The 20,682-nt window shown below is 39.4% G+C and overlaps 2 protein-coding genes across 7 annotated transcripts in view; one reads left to right on the top strand and one right to left on the bottom strand.

Annotated features, from left to right (window-relative positions):
* Positions 1–20,682, bottom strand: part of LOC127052012 (uncharacterized) — a 584,770-nt gene that overhangs the window by 474,965 nt on the left and 89,123 nt on the right. The window lies entirely within an intron of this gene.
* SBF2 (SET binding factor 2) overlaps positions 1–20,682 on the top strand; it is a 588,450-nt gene that overhangs the window by 525,099 nt on the left and 42,669 nt on the right. For 5 of the 6 annotated variants that reach the window (XM_050954979.1, XM_050954981.1, XM_050954978.1 and 2 more), the window contains 4 exons: positions 2,320–2,421; positions 3,686–3,871; positions 18,054–18,180; positions 19,626–19,753. In XM_050954979.1, the coding sequence (XP_050810936.1) occupies positions 2,320–2,421; positions 3,686–3,871; positions 18,054–18,180; positions 19,626–19,753 (543 nt within the window). The remainder of the gene's footprint in view (positions 1–2,319; positions 2,422–3,685; positions 3,872–18,053; positions 18,181–19,625; positions 19,754–20,682) is intronic. The other variant, XM_050954982.1, reaches the window with a different exon arrangement.

Raw genomic sequence — 20,682 nt, 5'->3', positions numbered from 1 at the left:
CATGCATTTCTCCAGCTTACTTATCGGCATGTCATGCGGGACTGTGTCAAAAGCCTTGCTGAAGTCCAGGTATAGTATGTGTACCATATTCTTCATATTGACCCAACCAGTTACCCTGTCAAAGAAGGAAATCAAGTTGGTTTGGCATGAATTGTTCTTAGTAAATCTGTGCTGGCTGCTAGTGATTAGCCCTTCATCCTCCAGGTATTCACAACTTGAATGTTTTATACATTAATACCTGGGAAGCTACTAGAGCAAAGTCAGGTGGTCTGTAGTTCCCTGGCTCCTCCTTTCCCCCTTTCTTTAAATGTTCCTATTGTTAACATTTGTAGAGTGGTGATGTGGTCCTCTGTACATACCTTTGCTAGCCATTATGCAACTACTGCAGCATCACAGGATGATGTGAATGTGGGGAAAGCAGTCCTACAGCCCTTCTTCAGAAGAGACTCCTAGGCCCACTTCCATTGAGAAACAGCTTGGAGCTACAGTGGAATACACAATCACTCAAAGAAGAAAAATGGTTACTTACCTTCTCGTAACTTGTTCTCGAATATGTCCATTCCACAACCCAACCTTTTCCCCAACTCATCAGATTCTATCTTCTAAGATTCTGGTATGAAAAAATGAAAGGAGGGGTAGGTCTGTTCCACCCATTATATCCCTGGGTCCGACCAGGGGGAAGCTAAGATGCGTGTGTAGCTGCCCCTACAGGTACTGCTAGGAAAAACTCTCCAGCACCCATGCATGAGATGCGTACACACTTACAGTGGAATAGACATACAACGCATCTCAAACAACAATTACAAGGAGGTAAGTAACAGTTTTGTATTTATGTATCATAAGTATTTTAAATACTTCTGTAGTATAAGTATTTTTCCCTTTCACATCTTTTGGTAACAAAATAAATGCTATTTAATAAAGGCTCAGAATATGAAAGATGAATTTTCTAAAGTTATGTTTTGTTTGGGAGTCTCTAAGGCAGACTGTCTTTCACTTTCTTTCTCCATCTTCCATCTGTTCTCCCTGAGTCCTTTCTCTTGTACTCTCCTTTTGCAGCTGATTCTTTTATTTTTTTGCATCCATGAACCTAGATTTGTCGTATATTGTGTCTTTGCACCTACATTGCTTTCTTTCCTGTAACATAGTCAACATCTTTTCCATTCCTCACTTTCAAGCTTTGAGACTTTTCACTGTTAATCTTAATCTTGTTTGGATTGTGTCCAATACAACACGCAATGGGTTTCCTCCTACTGTTGAAAACTGAAATAGCCATGTTCGGCCTACATTAAAGTTGCTTACACGAATGTGTTCTACTGTGACATTTGATCTTGGATTACCATACACCATACAAATGGTAGAAACTAAAAACAGAGACTTTCTCATTTTTAGGAATAAAATTATTATTCATTACATAAATCAGGAAGATGCTCACAAAATATGAGCTTGATAACAAGAAAGAGACTCCAATCCTACAAAACACTTTTCAGCACACATGTAAATATAATCCCATAAGGAGTCACGCTGAAATCAATAGGACTGTTCATGAGGGTAAAGTTACAACTATGCTTAAGTGTTTGTAGGGCTAGTACCATAATGAATACTTGAACATATACTTGCCCACATCCCAGCCAGCCTGACCAAAAACAAAATATAAGAGAAAAAAGAGTTGATCTATTTCCATAAGACAGAAACTTGCTTTCTAAATGAATAAATTTAAAATTCTGAAGAGTTTGAACAATCGACATTCTCTGTAGATATGGTTAAAGAAAAATTAACTCATCAGTTACATACCCAGTAAAATAGACAGACAACAAATATATACTTAAATATTTGGTTACCATTTATTCAATACACAAAGTACACTCACCTGCAGAAAAAACAGCACATGTCTAACTTTTTTGAATATTAACATTTGACAGACAGCGGATTTGTTAAATATGTGTGATCAGAGATTTCACACAATTTAATAAAATCACTGGAAATATGATATGGGTAGTATATAGATGCTTAATAATATAGTAACATCTTGTTAAATAGAATGATACGGTGATTATCTTACTGTGTTTCACTGATATGATGATTATTGTTTTGTCTCTGATATTTACCTGGCAAGGATTTGTAAACCTGTAAAACTTCCTAAATAAAATAAATGGTTTAATATTTAGACAGACAGATAGATATAAAATGTATTTAATATATTTAATATTTATAGTTTAAATCATGAATGGTATGGTATGATATGAATCTATAAGCATTTGGCAATATTAACAGATTAATTCTGCACTCTTAGTATGTTACTTATTTTTTTATGTTATGTAGCTTCACAGGATAATGCAATTGAGTGTGGTGATATCAGAGCTCCTTGAGAATGGTTCTTCAGTTATGGTTTGTTTGGAAGATGGTTGGGATATTACTGCACAGGTAAGCTGCTATTACAGATTTGTGAATGGTGGGAGCTAGTGAACACCAAGCATTAGATTTTGGCCAAGTAGCTGTAATTTTCTTACAACTTTAAACAACAAATTCTTAAACACAGCTTGTCGTGGCAGGAGGGAAAAGGCAAGGGCTACCTGGATCTGTCCCCACTCTTCATCCATTTTGATTTTCAAATCCCAAACAAGCAGTCAAAACAGTATGCTTTCACCCAAGGTCTTGATGGCCCTGCACAATTCAAGGGCCTAACCAAGGTTTGCAGCCCTGTGTAGACTACTGCATGAGGAAAGGCTAAAATTCCCCACAAGAACTTGCTTAACTTTGTGGCTGAAACACATTTTGGCACACAAGGTGAGTTGGTGGGCATTACACCCTTATTTCTACCATTATGTGTTCGAGAGACTCTTTCCCATGCACACTCACAGTTCTGACCCTGTAGCATCTGCTGCCAGGACAAATTACTAAAGTATAGATCTTGTGAAACAAATCATGCATTAAATGGAAAGCGACAGCTGAGCTCATTCAGTGAGTAGATTGTGCCTGTGTAAATGCATCATAATCCAAAAGGTACATGCAACAAATCAGTAATTCTGTCAGATCATTTAAGAACCTGACACATAACTCATAGCTCTGTACAAACAAAAGCACAAATGAAACTTAACACTGTCCACTCTGCCATTTTTAAATTATAAGGGAGGAGTGGAGGGATATAGACAGAGCAGGAAGAGGCCCAGTACTGCCTTTTAGCCACTACCTGCTAACTGACAAAGGAAGGACTGCAGGTACATGGCATCACTCCAGAGGGTATAGTCCACTACCTTCCAGGTCCTTTTCTGCAATCCTCTGCCAACTGAGATGGCCAGCACCCATTTTCTAAATGTTTGTCATTCTTGTCTATTGAGAAAATGTTTTTAATTTTAATTTAATTTAAATCTGGCAAATATTGTAATGATTTCCAAATTCTGTAATCACTCGAATTTGCCTGTTTCCCCTCAAATTCAGTAAAACCTCACTTTAGTTGAAGCTCTCTTATATGAAACTTGCTCTTATCCAAATTTGAATTATTTCTGCCATTGTAAATCACTTATCTAGTAACTTCCCCAATTAATAACTTAATATATTTGAATGCTTTTGATGCCTTGCAGTATTTCATAAAAACAAGTTTAGAACATTTCAGTTTGTTGAACAAAACTCTAGATTTAAATATGATATATCTAATATTAATGCCAGCGCACTCTGTTTTGTGATCTAGGTAGTTTCTCTGGTGCAATTACTCAGTGATCCATTCTACAGGACGCTTGAAGGCTTCCAAATGTTAGTGGAAAAAGAATGGCTCTCTTTTGGTCATAAGTTCAATCAGCGTAGTAATGTGACCCTCAATTGTCAGGGTAGTGGATTTGCTCCCATTTTCTTACAGTTCCTGGACTGTGTGCATCAGGTAAGTGTAACAAATCTATGCCTATTCAGTGTTTGGAAAATGGATGCATAGGGCCATCATTGCAGAGCCATTAATAGATAATGCATTGAAAAAGAAATAGGGACTTCCCTTTCACTCTTATGAGATAAGATTTCCCTTTTTTCAGGAAAAGGAGGGAAAATAGTGACGCTATTGGTAGAACATACACTGTCCATGCTAAATAGTAGTAGCTGGTATTGTGTATCGTGTAAGGTGATTTACAGAGGGATTTCAAATAGAAGCTCTGTGAGTTAGAGGCAAGCTCCACATAGTACACAAAGGAGCTTAAATCACAAGGCTTTACTGATCTGGTGCAGACAGTACATTCATTTTCTACAAAGAGAATGTCAGCTGTCCTATATGTGGCAGCCAGCTCTTCTCTTTGCAGGTAACTGTGGGGAGACTTTTCACTCCGTCGGTTTTGGAAGCAGAAGAAGCTTATACAATAATTAGAGAGTTGGTGGTGTTTCAGAACTCTTCAGGAAAACTTCAGTCTGTGACTTCATTTCTGCTTCATGCTAAGGTCCACAGATCTGTAGCAATTGTACTTCGGCCAGCTTGTATCTTTGGGGCAGAACCAGACCTGTCGGTCACTGACAGCAGGGGAATGCCCCAGCACCCGAAGTTCCCTCCCTTTTTTCTGCCTCAGGTGGCCAGCAGTTCTGCCAGCCCATCTTGCTGCAGAGCTTTTCTGAGGGAAATTCCAGTTGTTGTTATTTAAAATTTTTAGTCTAAATTTCAGCTCAATAATGTGCCTGTCTCATTCCCAGCTGTGTCTCAGGGCTGTTTTTGATTTTAGGGAGATTGTCTTCTTAGTTCTGCTTCCCATTCTGAGGCGTTTGCAGCAGCTGGGGCTGCTACAGGCTTCAGGGAGCAAGCTAGGCTGAGAAAAGGCAGAAACAAAAGGAAGGGTCTGTGTCTCCTGCTGCCCCTTAGCAAGTGTCTCACAGAGGAGCACAACCAGTTCTGGGCGGTACCCATTTTCTCTCTTACAGCCCCACCTGCCCACTTCCCCAAGCAGTAGAGACAGCAACATGCTATAAAACCTCCATGGCCCATCTGTGTCACCACAACTGATTTTCTCTATGTAAAAGCCAGGGTCAGCATTAGGGGGTAGCAAACAGGGCAATTGCCACAGGGTGCCCCAGGAAGCTAAGCTGCTCAGGCTTCGGCTTCAGCCCCAGGTTGTGGGGCACAGGGCCTTGGGCTTCAGCCCCAAGCAGTGGAGCTTCAGCTTTCTGCCCTGGGCCCCAGTGAGTCTGATGCTCGCCCTGCTTGACGGACCACCGAAATCTGCCCATGGCCCCCAAAGGGGCCCCGGACCCCTAGTTGAGAACCACTGCTGTAAAGCATTTTGAGGCTACATGTTTCATTTGAAAGACATTACAGAAAACAAGGCCCTAAGCCTGCAACCACTTCTGCCTCGGGACAGCATCACTCCCCACACAGTGCACCTGCGCTCAGCCCCCGCTTGGAGCGTTGCCAGGACCGGGGCCTCACATTTCACTGTGATAGTGACCGACGGGCCCAAGCTGCCCACCTGGGCTCCATGCGTGGGGCCTGAGCCTGCCGTGCAGCCCCACAGATAAGCTCGGTGTTGGAGGGCAGGGTGAGGAGGGCCAGGGGGGATTTCGCCTGTCAGGGGCCGGTTCCAGCCTGCTGCCAGGGCTGGCCCAGCTCAGGGCTACTTTACGCGAGGGGTCAGTTGGAGGTGGAACAGGGCGCGCATGATCCTCAGCCCAGGGCTGCCCAGGGCTCAGTCACTTCCTACTACCCTGGGGGGGCGCTGAAAGAGGAGCTGCTTAAGACCATCTGGCACGCCTCCACCACCCTGGACCTGGACCGGAGCGGCAAGGTCTCCAAATCTCAGCTCAAGGAAAGTGCAGGAGGGAGGCAAGCATCAGCTGGGCTGGGAGGCAAGCATCCTCCAGCCACTCCCCCCTCTTTTCAGGCAGGGCTGCAGCTGGCAAGGGATCCCGGGCATGGGGCAATAGCAGGGGCTTTGCAGGCCCTTGCCCTGGGGCCTCCTGGCTGTGATTTCTTCCTTCTCTCTCCCTCCACCGAGAGAGAGCAAAATGAAGGAAGCACCTTGTGACAACCCCAGGGTTGCTGCTGCTGGGGAAGCAAAATCAGCAGCTTCAGTCTTTTGTTCCTGCTCTTCACAGGGGTTGGGGTGGAGAGCAGGAGCCTGTGAGCCTCCTGCAAAGCCTTGGGACAATTGTCTCTGGGAGGCTTGGTGCTTTGGCTCCATTGTGGCACTGCTGGATACCCCAGTCAGAACAGCGTCAGACACATTGACACTCTCTTGGGATGGCCCCAAAATGGTGGGGCTGACTTTGAACACAGGGAGGGTCTTGAAACCTGTCCAGACACACACTTAGTCTGTCCTGGACATAGTACCCCGATGTCCATCTTTGCCACCATATAACTCTGTAAAGTCATTCGGAACTTCCCCTAAAACCTGCTCGTGGCCTCCCAGGGGTCCCTGGACCCCTGGTTGAGAACTACTTCTGTAAGAGGCTCTTGGGCCCAGCTTTCTGGTCATGCTGCCCTTCAGTAACAGACCTTCCTTTTCAGGATGCCTACTCATATACCGAGCCAATACATCCAGTGGGGAAACAGAACTATCTGGCCCATGTAAATCCCATGCAGTAGGCTGGGGTAGAATTTCTGGATAGTCCACAGTTGGGCCCCAGGCCTGTTTCTTCCTTGAGGGACTCATAAGGGGTGGCATGGACCGATGGCTTTACCAGTTCTTTTCCACCGGTCCTAGTCTGGGACAGAACCCTTCTCTGTGCATAGCCTTTCCAATGTTACAGCTCAAACTATGGCTCTGAAAAAGTTTTGTAAATCGTTTTTCTTAGATAGCTTAGTTAAGTCTAGTTAGATAGTTTGGGATTTGGGTGGTTCCCTGCCTTTGTTCTCCCACTCTTTGGTATGCCCAAGGTTTCAAGCTTCAAGCCCTGTCTGTCCTGTCCCTGGTTCTTTCTGACTAGTGACCGTTGCTAGAGCTGCCTGTTTTGCCTTGGGGAATCGCACATTCCTTCAAAAAGTGATATCTGTTGCTCATTTCCCCTTGTACTAAGCAGTCTCAAGAGTGCAGATATTTAATGAAGATGTCCTTGAAGCCCCAATCTGATCCTGCCCCCTCCTGATCCCCATCTCACCGACATGAGCCTCCTGGTATTGTCCCGCCAGCACCAGCGCTCTCTAGCTGGGAATCCTCCAGCAGACGCAAGGACTCCACTAAATGGAGGCATGAGGAGGGTGAAGATAAACACCCTCATTAAAAGAGGGACAAACCACTCCATGTGTCCTCCAAGAAAAAGCCTGCTTCTCCTCTTCTCTTACCACCAAGTGAGACACTCTGCCATAAGGCGGGTTCAACCCGGAGCTCACAGGCAGTATGGATCAGCATCAACAAAACTAGGAGCCACCACCATTCTGAAGCCATCTCTGATGGGCAGGACTGACCCCTGCATCACACAAAGGAACTTTCACTGTCTGCACTGATGGTACTGCACAGTACAAATACTGCTGCATCCAAACACTCACTGATGGATCCATCCAGACCCAAGACTCCTGCCAGCTCTCCTCTCATTAGTATACCCTTTTCAAGGATCTGGCAATTTACACACATCCCAGATCACCAATTTTTCTGACCCAATTCTATCCTTGCACCATCATTACATCATTTGCCAGTCCTGAGCACCAGTCATGCCATAAGTGCTCCAACACCATCGGTACCCTATTCGCCCATTCCCGCCTCTGTCCAGACAATCCTAAGACACATTGTACCATCAGTTCCACCAATAGAGTCAAACAACCCCTACTCCAGTGGTTCAGAAACAGGACTTGATCCCAGAGAGGACTCCCAGGGCCTCCCGGATGCCTCCAAGTTCTCAGGACCCACATTGTTGGGCTAGTGACCAATGGTACCCCCCTCCTTGCCGCCTCATTGTTATGATCCCACCCGCTGGCCATACTGGGGCTCCTGTGATCTGTACTTTTGGGCCCCAGACTAGGAGGACCGCAGCACTGCTTTCAACAAAGATTACCTCCCGAACAAGGAGCAGGAGCAACTGATAGAGGATTCAACTGATAAAGAATTAAAGAAGGGTAATATAATTAATTCCAATCAACATGGGTTTATCAGAAAATGAATCCAGACACATCTCTTTTGATGAGATTACAAGTTGGTTGATAAAGGTAAATAGTATTGATGTAATGTACTTAGACTTCATTAAGACATTTGACTTGGTACTGCATGACATTTTGATTAAAAAACAAGAAAAAGATAAAATTAACATGACGCCCATTAAATGGAATAAAAATTGGCTCACCGATAGATCTTGAAGTGTATTTGTAAATGGAGAATCATCATTGAATTGGGTGTGTTTCTAGTGGGGGCCTGTAGGGATCAGTTGTTTTGTCCCTGTGCTATGTAACATTTTTATCAATGACCTGTAAGAAAACAGAAAAATCTCTGATAAAATATTCACATGACACAAAAATTGGGGGAATGGTAAAAAAATTAAGAGGATAGGTCACTGATACAGAGCAGTCTGGGTTGTTTGGTAAGTTGGGCACAAGCAAACAACGTGTTTTAATATGTAAATGTATACATATAGGAACAAGAATTTAGGCCATATTTATAGGATGGGCAACTCTATTGTAGATAATCAGCTGAATATGAGCTCCCAGTGCAATGCTGTAGCCAAAAGAGCTAGTACAATCCTTGGATGCATGAATAGGAATTTTGAGTAGGAGTAGAGAGGTTATTTTACCTTTATATTTGGCACTGGTGCCGCTGCTGCTGGAATACTGTGTCCAGTTCTGGTGTCCACAATTGAAGAATGTTTTTTGATAAATTGGAGAGGGTTCAGAGAAGAGCCATGAGAATGATTAAAGGATTAGAAAGCATGCCTTACAGTGATAGACTCAAGGAGCTCGATCTATTTAGCGTAACAAAGAGTAGGCTAAGGGATGACTTGATTACAGTCTTCAAGTACCTATGTGGAGAATAAATATTTGATAATGGATCTTCAGTCTAGCACAGAAAGGTATGAAACAATCCAATGGCTGCAAGTTAAAGCTAGCCAAGTCAGCCTGGAAATGATACATACATTTTTATCAGGGAGGGTAATTAACCATTTGAACAATTTACCAAAGGTCATAGTAGATTCTCCTCTTGGAGATCTGCAGAGCAGCAACTAGGGCACCATTCACACTTTTACTAAGCATTATGCCCTGCTTCGAGTTTCTGCCAAGGATGCTTCTTTTGGTTCAAATGGTTAATTACCCTACAGTCAGTGTGCAGAACACTTCCTTGTCCTCTCCTCCTCAACGTACACTGCTGGGAAGTCATCAACAGGGAATACCTATAGGGACCAGATCTTGAAGAAGGAAAGTTACTTACCTTATAGTAACTGGAGTTCCTTGAGGTGTGTGTCCCCTGTGGGTATTGCATGACCCACCCTCCTTCCCCTCTGCTCGGTTTCTCACTTGGTTCACAGTGGCTACTATCTACAATCAGATGAGCTTTTTAAATTTGAAGTTGGGAGCCTTCTCAAATGACCCATTGTTGTACTTTTAATTCAGACACATACTCCTCCCAACTGTGATAGCATTAATTCCCTAAGGAAATCTAAGAAATATTCCTCTTTTGGTTAAGCAGTACTTAGGTGCACTAATAATCTCAGGTCAGAGCAGTCAGGACTCCAGTACTGAGATCTGCTTGGTGGTCATTTGTTCACCAAATTCTGCATATTGGTCATCCAATCTAAGCCAATGCCATTTCCTTTCTTTTGGCAGATATATTCTCCACACCTTAATGCCCAGAGGAAGATGTATATTACAGGCAGGGCCAGTAACACTGGCTATTATTAAGAGAGTGTGTATATTTATTTATTTCAGAGTAGAAGGCGTGTTAGTCTGTATCCGCAAATTTGTTAGTCTCTAAGGTGCCACAAGTACTCCTGTTCTTCTTATATTTATTTATGTAATTATAAAGTGCCTTGTTTTGAATTTCCATATTTAATGATCCTGTTTCCCACCTTGAGAGAGACTGCTATGAAATCCCAGCGTAAGGAATCTGTGAACCTTAGCAAAAAGAATAGGAAAATGTATCCATGCTTACCTGAAAATTTCCTTTCTTCTGGTAATAAGGTCCACAGATCTGTCTCACCCTGCAGAAAACCAGATCATCCAGAATAGAGATGGAAATTGATATCCAAGGATTTAAGTTTATAATCGTTAGGTAGACTGCTCTACAGTAGGAGCAAGATGTTTTTCCTCCAAGTATATGTAACATCATCTGTAATTTAAGAAATTAGATTTGAATTATCCTGGCCAGGGAAGTTGTCTCAACAGGAGGGAACTTCATGTTCTCCTGTTGCCGGTGACTGAGAGGTCTGGTTCTGCCCCAAGCTGCACGCAGGATGAAATACCCATTGTAACACATCTGTGGACCTTATTACTCAAAAAAAGGAAATTTTCAGGTAAGCATTGATAGTTTCTTATTCTGCCCATCTTTTTCGAATGCAATGTTGATGTAGCCATCTTGACCCAGAATATTAGAGAGACAAAGTGGGTGAGGTAATATCTTCAACTTCTGTTGGAGAGAGAGACAAGCTTTCAAGCTTACAGCGAGCTCTTCTTCATCTCTCTAAAGCTTATTTCTCTCAGCAACAGAAGTTGTTCCAATAAAAGATATTACTTCACCCACCTTTTCTCTCATCTTTTTTTGGCCAATTTAAGTGTTTCTATTACACTCCAAACTACATTTCTCTCTGTAAAATCAGCTATATATTTTTTTCTAGGATAAGCCATTCATTTACCCGAATTAATATTTGTATAGTGTCCTTTAAAAAATAAGAGTAAATTATCTATTTGTTTTTGCTTTGGCTAAAGGGTATCATTTAGATAGTCTTTAGGTGCCACCGGACTCCTCGTTGTTTTTATTTAGAAAAAACTATCTTTATAACTAATGTGAGGGTATTTTTAAAATACAGTAGCAGCTTCCCATATATGGTACTGTGAATTTCTTTCTTATCTATTTTATGTTTAGGAAGTGATATAAATTATTAATATTTTGAACAGACACACTTTACACAATGGTTGTAGGCTAAGTATATGATATAGAATCATAATTATGAATAAATTATCTAGGAGTAATTCATAAAACTTTCTGAAGATAGTCTTTTAGTCCATTATGATATGTTGTTGACTTAACAAATTCTAACAATATTGCTGCAGATTTCAAGGGTATGATTTTTGAAAGTCGTCCAAGTTAATATGTATGCTTATATAGAAATTTGTCGTGAAGAATCTGATCCTAAATATTTGTACCATGATGTTTCTATGAGTAGTGCCCTATGTTAGTTTGTGTGCAGCTAGATATATTATTATTCTTATTATTATTTTATTATATATTATAATCAGATGGGAATTTGATCCTAAAATTTAATATATTACAATCTGTTATGCAAATATCCCATAAATAAACACTGAGAAACATTTGGTCTCTCTTCAAATCTCTTTTTTAACCATTCATTTCAGTTTTAACATCTTGAGTGCAATAAAATTTTAGAGCCAATGTGCATAAATTTGTCAGTCGTTGAGCTAAAGTTACAAAGAAAACATATGAAACGGTGATTCCTAAATTAGAACTGCATCATCTTTTAAAAAGTCATTGTTTATGCCAGTATCTCCAGGTGTCAGCTAAATTATTAATACTAAATCATGTTTCACAATAGAAACATCTGGCAGATAGTTTCATTGCTTCTAAGAAGATAGGATGAGTTAAAATGATGTCATTACAGGAAGCTCCCCTTATTTTATACTTCAGCTATATCTATTTGGTATTTTGATAAATATAGCTCAACTGTATACTGAACAAATGATGCTCCAGAATTTAAATAAAATTCTCCATCAATTTTAGGGTCCAATCCTGCAAAGAGTTACATATGTGAAATACTTTAGTTACATTAGTAGTTACAATGAACTCAGTATGACTACTCCCATGAAGTTATTCAGCTGTTCATGCATTTGCAACGACAGCTTCTTGGCGATTACTAGTTACTCTATAGAATATTTAGAAATTTTTTTGATTCATTTAAATCAAATTAATATTTATTTGCATTGGGATTACAAAATTAAAAGATATTATAAAACTGGAAATCTACAAATAGTATTCTGAAGAGAACTGAATAAATTCTGGAACTTCAGGAGTAGGGCCGGCTCTCCTGTTTTGGCTGCCACAAGCAGCAAGCCGAATTGCCACCACGGATGGCAGGGGCAGTTCGTGCGCCGTTAGGGTGGCACGCACGTTTCCGCGGTGGCGGCCATTCGGCAGCAGCTTCTGTCTTCAGACAGAAGACAGAAGCTGCGCCGCCACCGACAGCTGAACATAGAAGCTGCCGCTGAATTGTCGCCGCCGCAGAAACATGCGTGCCGCTCTCATGGCACACAAACTGCCCCCGTCGTCCTCAGCGGCAATTCAGCACGCAGGTTGGGGGGGACAAAAATGCACGGACTGCCACCCCTTGCAGATTGCTGCCCCAAGCACCTGCTTGGAATGCTGGTGCCTGGAGCCAGCCCTGTTCAGGAGTCTTTGTTCTAGTCTTTATTTTAGTTACAGTAGCAGAAACATCTGTATGTTTACTTAGCCAATTTAGGTATCCATTACATATGTATTATCATTTAGGATAGGAATTTCAAAGGAATCTAATGGTGCTAAACACTCACTCGCTGATTTACATTTCTGGGTTGCTTATGTGAAAATTGCATCGTTAACCAATATTACAACCTTTTATACAAGTTTAGGGTCTGATCCCTTTCAAATCCATTGACTGCAAGGGGGACAAAAGCCGATAAATTATAACTAAATATACTTAACCTTTTAATGGGGTTAAGTAACCTGTAATGACTAGTGACATCTTTTTTGTGTTTATTTATAATCAGTTAAATAATCCCAACTACCTTCTCTTACAGTAGATTTCCAGGGCACACAATTCTCTCATTTCTGATTGGCTGAGCTACATTTTATCAGGGACTTTTGACCTCAGTAGCTCACCGCTAATTTGAACTTTGCAGATTGTACTGTAGTTGGAGAAATAAATGCAGTGATCACCTAAGCCAGTTCTGGCACCTCTCCCATATCCAAGTATGCAGAAATCAACTCTTAAAACACAAAATAATAGCAACTATGTCATTCACCTTTGTACTCTCATACTGCAAATATTTTAAATTAATAATTGTTTTCCTGCAGAAGTAAATTGCATTATAATAATTTCTACAGTTACTTTAGCTCCAGAAGTTTCAGAAAAGGGATCTGGTTGAGAAATTATTTCATTCTCTACACATACATCCCAGCCAGGATTTGAACAACAGTTTATTTTTATTGCCCTTTAAATTTGGTAAACTACTTATTGGCATTTAGGCAGAAATTAGGATGCTGTAAAATTCATGACGAACAGCAAATCTGTTGATCTATAAAAATATCCATCCTTTGTACAATTCACTAAAAATTCTTAAAATGGAAAAAATGTATGAAACTACATATAGTGTGTATATTTGTAAATGTAGCTTTTTGTGATCTGTCAGTTTATTATTACATATGGCATTGCTATCCAGAATTAAAGTATTTGACCACTTTTAAATCTGTGCATTCCAGTAGAAGCATTGTAATCCCACTATAATTCTGTCAATCTTTTTCTTCTCCTTTTTATAAAGAAATCTGAAAAGCTTTTTCCTTCATAAACTTGGTCTTCCACAATTTTTTATTGAGAAAATTACATTTTTGAAAATTGTCTTACACATCTGTATCAGTACAAAAGCTATGAGAGTTTAGCAGTCTTCATTATAGAAATAGAGGGGACAGAATAAGCAAGTATGCACCGAACTGGAAGTTCTTATGGTGGCATAATATTTTAGATATATGCCCAGTAGCTAACATTCAAATGAGAATTCATTGTCTGAAATACTGTATATGCGCCTATCTATTCCTATAGGGATTTTTCCTATATTACTCTGATCCATCACTGCTATACATTGGTACCTAATTTCTTTTTGATGGATTCAGATTCAGAAATTTGTTAAACTAACACATCTGATACTATGCTCCCAAATCAGCTCTCGCAGAAAAACAATCATAGACAAACAGCATGTCACTTTGGGCAAACGTTTTTCAAGCAGTGTATCTGACCTCTCAGTCCTTGTCCTCAAATGAAACCTACACACCTTCAAAAGGCAAGCCTGGGAGCTTAAATTCATAACTTTTCTTGACACTAAAAATAATGGTCTAAATAAAGACATTGGATGTATGGCACATTGCAACAATCTGTAACCTAGTAACATCCCTTTTTTGACCTGTGAATGACGGCAGAGGGGTTAACTGGCCACTTCACTTTGAATGGTCCCTTAAAACATATGTTAATTACTTTTGCTAAACAATCTGTTTCACCTTGTATTTAGCTGTGACACTCTCAATACCTTTCCCAGACCTGAAGAAGAGCTCCCTGTAGCTCAATAGCAGGTCTCTTTCACCCACAGAAGTTGGTCCAGCAAAAGATACTGTCTCATCCACCTTGTCACTCAAGATTTTTAGCATTTCTGAATATCTAAACCTGAACCACATAAAAGCAGATTTGAGTATTTAATGCCAATTGAGCATACTCCCATGATCTTCAGGGGTTTCCATTTAGTTTGATATATTGTAACTGTAGTGATTAATGATAAACGTTTCTTCCCTGAGGTGGGTGAAAGAAGGGAGATAGCTGAACAAAGAGCAGAAAGAAAAGTTGAGATGTAAAATGAAAAAGAAAGGAAGGAAATGAGAAATAAATGCAAGAATATTGGGAATATTGCAAGAATAAATGAGTATGGAGGTGTTAGTGTTATGATAGACAAAGCCCCATGAGATTTATATTTCAAGTGATCCATTTAATTGGTAGCTCTGCTTGTGTTCTTAAAATAGTGTATTTATCTTCATTTCATCTGAAGGTTTACATACAGTTTTCTTAATTTTGAAAATGAAATTAAAAGGTAATAAAAGGAATTTGCCATGTGACGTTGTTCAGGCCAAGAACTTAGCAAGCGCTAAAAGGAGTTAGACATTGAAATGGATAACAAGTATATCCAGAGTTGTTATAATTAATGCTAACAAATTTTGGAAGGGGTATTAAAGCTCATGCTTAAGGGCTTAAGCTAGTCTCTAAATATTAATGAGCAGAATGAGACTTTTTATCGCGGGGGCAGATTATCCCACGTCAGTCTACTGAGGAATTTTTGCACCTTCCTCTTAAGCATCTGGCACTGTTAGACAGGATACTGGACTAGATGGACCTTTAGACTGATCCATGATGGCAAATCTTCAGTTCCTAATTGAGAGTCTATATTATGTTCATTCATGTAAACATATAGAATTATATATATGTCATGGCAAGACAACTTTCTAACATGTTTCTTTCTTAATGTAATTGTAACATTGATGACTCAAAGTGAGAAAAACAAACAAACCAGTAGATCGGCACTGATGTAATTGATGCAGTGGTGTCAATTTAGCAGGTCTGGTGAAGACCTGCCAAGTCGATGGCAGAGTGCTCTCCTGTCGACTCTGGTACTTACCTTATTCTTGTAACTGAAGTAGCATAACTTAGGTTGACTTACCATGGTAGTGTAGACAAGGCCTACGGCAAAATACTTGCCATTGCGCTCTTTGTGTATTTCTGCTAGGATAATACTCAAAATTGGTGGGGTCTGAGTAAGCAGCCAACTTTGAAAAGAAACTGTTTTTATGCTTCCTTTTCAAAAAGGTGCATCCTCGGATATTGTGTGTGACAAAGATATCCCACATCCAGTGTGAAATAATGACTAATAGAGAGAGTTTAGCCCAGAGAGCAGCATATCATGAAGCAGATTTCTCCAATTTTTTATATATATATATATATATATATAATGGCTGTCAGCTATTAAAAAAATTAATAGTGATTAAAAAGATTAATTGCATGATTAATCACGATGTTAAGCAATAATAGAATACCATTTATTTAAATATTGTGAATGTTTTCTACATCTTCAAATATACTTATTTCAATTACAACACAGAACACAAAGTGTACAGTGCTCACTTTATATTTATTTTTATTACAAATATTTGTGCTATAAAAAACAAAAAGAAATAGTAGTTTTCAATTCACCTCATACAAGTACGGTAGTGCAATCTCTTTATCATGAAAGTTGAACTTACAAATGTAGAATTATGTATACAAAAAAAACAGCATTAAAAATAAAACTGTAAAACTTCAGAGCCAAGTCCTCTCAGTCCTACTTCTTGTTCAGTCAATCGTTCAGACCAACAAGTTTGTTGACATTTGCAGGAGATAATGCTGCCCGCTTCTTGTTTACAATATCACCTGAAAGTGAGAACAGGTATTCACGTGGCACTGTTGTAGCCAGTGTTGCAAAATATTTACGTGCCAGATACACTGAAGAGTCATATGTCCCTTCATGCTTCAACCATAATTCCCCAGGACATGTGTCCATGCCGATGATTGTGTGATGGGTTGGACCTCCCCCGTCCGGGATGCCACCTGTTGTACTGGGGTTTCACTGACCCTCTGCTGCTCCACCAGCCTGGATTCCCTCTCCCTGTTTTGCTGAATTAGGCTCCCCGGCCTCTTGCAGCACATACACACAGGTAGAGCCACACACCTGCAGACACAGACTGAAGTCAGCTCTGGGTGAGAGGACTCACCCAGGACTCACATGCGCAGGCCCTTTGGGGGATAAACCCTAAATAATACTGTCTTGTGCTGTATAGAAAGATCTGCACAGCGCAAGCTCGTAAAAATTCTCCCTCTCCCTCAATGTTGAAAGAGAGATGAATAGCTTCTCCCCTCTCCTTCCCCCCCAGATATGAATTGCACAAGCTGGGTTATTTTATAAACAAGAAATAAGTTTATTAACTACAAAAGGTAAATTCTAAGTGATTATAAGGGATAGCAAACAGATCAAAGCAGATTGCCGATAAATAAACAAAAAATGCAAACTGAGCTTAACACACTAGATAGGTAAGATATAAATTAGCTGATGATGCTCGTTAGAAAAATGTTGTGTTAATTAAATTTGTGACTGAACTCCTTGAGGGAGAACAGTATGTCTCCTGCTCTGTTTTACCTGATAGCTGACATATATTTCATGTTATAGCAGTCTTGGATGATGACCTAGCACATTTGGAGCTTCAATTTTTTTTCTGTTTTGTCTATTTGAAAAGCCCATGTAATTCTTTATAAATTGTTAGCATATTAGCAGTCATAGGCAAGTCTAAATAACAAACCATATGTGATAGAGAGGAAAATATCATTAAAGAAAATCTCCATCTCAAGATTCACAGTGATCATAAACAGTACAGGATGAAAAGGGGATTATTTTCAAAATTATGAAACATACTGTGACAATGTCCTTGTAACTTTCTATATTTTGAAAACTTATTTATTTACCTCATCCAACTTGTCTCTTAAGTTAATATCTCCTATTGGACTTACTTCTGTTGGTGAAAGAGACAAGCTTTCAAGATATACAGGCTCTTCTTCGGGTCTGCTGAACTATCATTACTTACTTAGCTATCATTCCAATATAAAGCAATGTCACATTTATCAAAGTTAACTTTGGCCTAACGTGAGTATAGCTGGATGTGGGATACTAGATGCTCATTGCAGATGAACCAAATTTAATATTAGGGGGAAATATATCAAACTTTGCAAATACTTCAGAAAATGGAGACTAAGCCTAATATTAAATAGCTTTTGTGAAAATGGTGTCTGTTAAAGCAGCCAAAGATAGCTATACTGTTTATGCAGAAAAACTTCTGTGCTTTTAAATTGAAAATTAGGATCACACTATCTATACTCTAGCATTTTGATGGAGCAGACATTCTATGGTTTAACTCAGCTGCAAAATGTCTTAAATAAAAATACCAGGAAAAGAACCTGCATAAATGGATCCATAAGGAGGGTAGGTAAGACAGTAGCTTTTAAGTACATATTTGTTATCAGCATTCACAGGGTTATTACTTTGTCATTATATTTTACCTTACTGTCCTTTAAACATTCTTGTTTTACTGTAGTCAATGTCTTTTTTCCCTTCTGTATATATTTTGTAGATTCACAACCAGTATCCAACAGAGTTTGAATTCAATCAGTATTTCCTGAAGTTCTTAGCTTTCCACTACGTTTCAAATAGATTTAAAACATTTCTTCTGGATTCAGACTATGAAAGACTAGAACATGGTATGTGTAGAAGAATGTGGTTGATGCTCCTTCATTTTTTTTCATTTCTTTATTATTTTACACATTTGCCTTTAATTAATATTTAGTTCACAGGAGTCTTTCCATTGTGAGATGGTGCTAATGATTACATTGCAACCACCTAGAAACATAGAAAAACTTACCAAGTGCTATGTAAGTGCCTGAGGTGTGCTGGAATTAATTCTGCGTACAGAGTCATTGGCAGTTATATTTGGTGAATGAATAGTTCCTGAACCATGCTAAAAGGGAAAGAATAAAAGGGTAAGAGAAATGGAAAGAATAGTTATAATTGCCAGAACCTTGCTTTACTTTCCAGTCCATTCACTTAATACAATTTCCCCTTCCATCTGCCTGTTCTCTAAAGAACTTTTGTTCTTTATTGTATATATTTTTTTTTAATTACAAAAAAGAGGTCCTGGGATTCATGAGATTATATGGCATTTCCATAAAGGAGAGCCTGTTTCCCCTTCCTCATGAATGCCTGTGTTTTTGTTTTACTTTCTTCCTCTGTCTCTTGCAGGCTACCTTGCTTCATCTAAGGCCCCACCTTCCTTTTGCATTCTCAGCCCTTCCTCTGTCAGACTGATCACTCAGTCACATCCACCTTTCTCAGGCTTGTACCTGACCATATGCAAGAAGCAAAGCGCTAGTGCAAACTCTGAAATGAACAGTTTTCACAGAGAAATCAGGTTTCTCATGGCAAGCAGTCAATTTAATGCGTTCTGCAAAAGCCCAAACCACCGTGAAACTAATCGTGGCACTGAGCATTCTATTTCTGCACAAAATACTGATTTGTATATTTTGTAAGCTATTGTCATTTTATCATAGTTATGACTTATGAGACTCCCAGCAGGGTGGTGATCCTTTCAAATATCACCACACCAAGAAGGAAATAGTGGCTTCAGTGAAATCAATGACAAAACTACCGTTGACTTCAGTGGAGCCTGGATTTCACCCCAAGTCTCTGCTCTCAGACTTGTACTTCCCAGTCCACATTTCAGGTGGTAATATTGCACAATAGCACAACAATATATCACAAGTTATTGAATAATTACAACATTTTTAATGTGTATATATGGTACACACTAAGTGGCAGCTGAAGGGCGAAAACAAAAAGTAAATTTAGAACAAACCTCATTAGCAACACCTCAAGTACTGCAGTAGGCTTCAGAATAAGAATGCAAATGTCACATTATAGAATGTTTGTTTTCATATCAAGTTGGTGTTCAGGCAGTAAGAATGGCAATTACACTGCACCACATAAAATTCTTCAATGTTATTTTCATCAGTTCAGACCTCATAAGTATTGGTCATTTTTGCAATGTTTTCATTCCTTGCTAAATGTCATAAAACAAAATCCTTCTGATTATGCTTTACCATTTGTTGCGTGTCACTATAAATCCTTCTTTTACCTTTTTTTCCTATAGGGACATTGTTTGAAGATAAAGGAGACAGACATGCCAAAAAGGGAATCTGTATTTGGGAATGTATTGCAAAAATGCACAAAAGGAGCCCCATTTTCTTCAATTACCTATATGCACCTGTTGAAACAGAGGTATGATATAGAAACTTTTATGTTGTTTGTTATTCTGAATGATTCTCTAATTAGTTTGCAACTTGTTGAATTGGTCTAGACCAGTTTCAGACATTTATTATTCTAAGTAACCCTGCTGAAGAAATGTTAGGAAATATTAATAGATCATTGCAATTTCTCACTAGTTTATATCATTAGTCATGCAAATTATTTATGACTCATATTGATTAATTGTTAAGGGGCAAGTCCTAGAACATTTACTCATCCACGTATGTCCCACTGACATAAAGAAGACTACTTAGGTGCATGACAAAAGATTAATTATGTGAGTAATGATTGCAGGAGGAGTGTTAACATTTGCACATGACCATAAAGAGTAAATCTAAATAAAAATTATGAGGAAGCAAGTTAAAAGTAAATATAAATTACATTGGTAGTGAGACACATTTCATAAGATCCTGATACATTGCATTACATGTCATATCATTTCCTGAAAGGAACATATATTGATCACATTTAGCTGTATCTTGAATAATTTTATAGTGTCAATATTTATCATGTACCATGACCCATATCCCTTCTACTTAGAATTATTTTCTAAGTATAAAGTACTGTGTCATGAACAATACTTGTCCATTTTAAATTAAAACATTGAGTAAAATATTAAAGGTATGCATGGCAGCACACAGATTAATAATATTGATGCATTGCTTTCAGCTCTGCGGTTTGAGCATTGGCCTGCTAAACCCAGGGTTGGGAGTTCAATCCTTGAGGGGGCCACTTAGGATCTAGGGCAAAAATCTGTCTGGGGATTGGCCCTGCTTTGAGCATGGGGTTGGACTAGTTGACCTCCTCAGGTCCCTTCCAACCCTGATATTCTGTGATTTAATGCTATTTATAAACTAGTCTAATCTTTGATCAACAAAACGTATAAATATTTCAATTAGGGG

This window comes from Gopherus flavomarginatus, chromosome 5, assembly GCF_025201925.1.
Source record: "Gopherus flavomarginatus isolate rGopFla2 chromosome 5, rGopFla2.mat.asm, whole genome shotgun sequence".
Lineage (NCBI taxonomy): Eukaryota > Metazoa > Chordata > Testudines > Testudinidae > Gopherus > Gopherus flavomarginatus.
The sequence above is the reverse complement of the archived record's forward strand: the minus strand, read 5'-3'. Positions and strand labels throughout refer to the sequence as shown.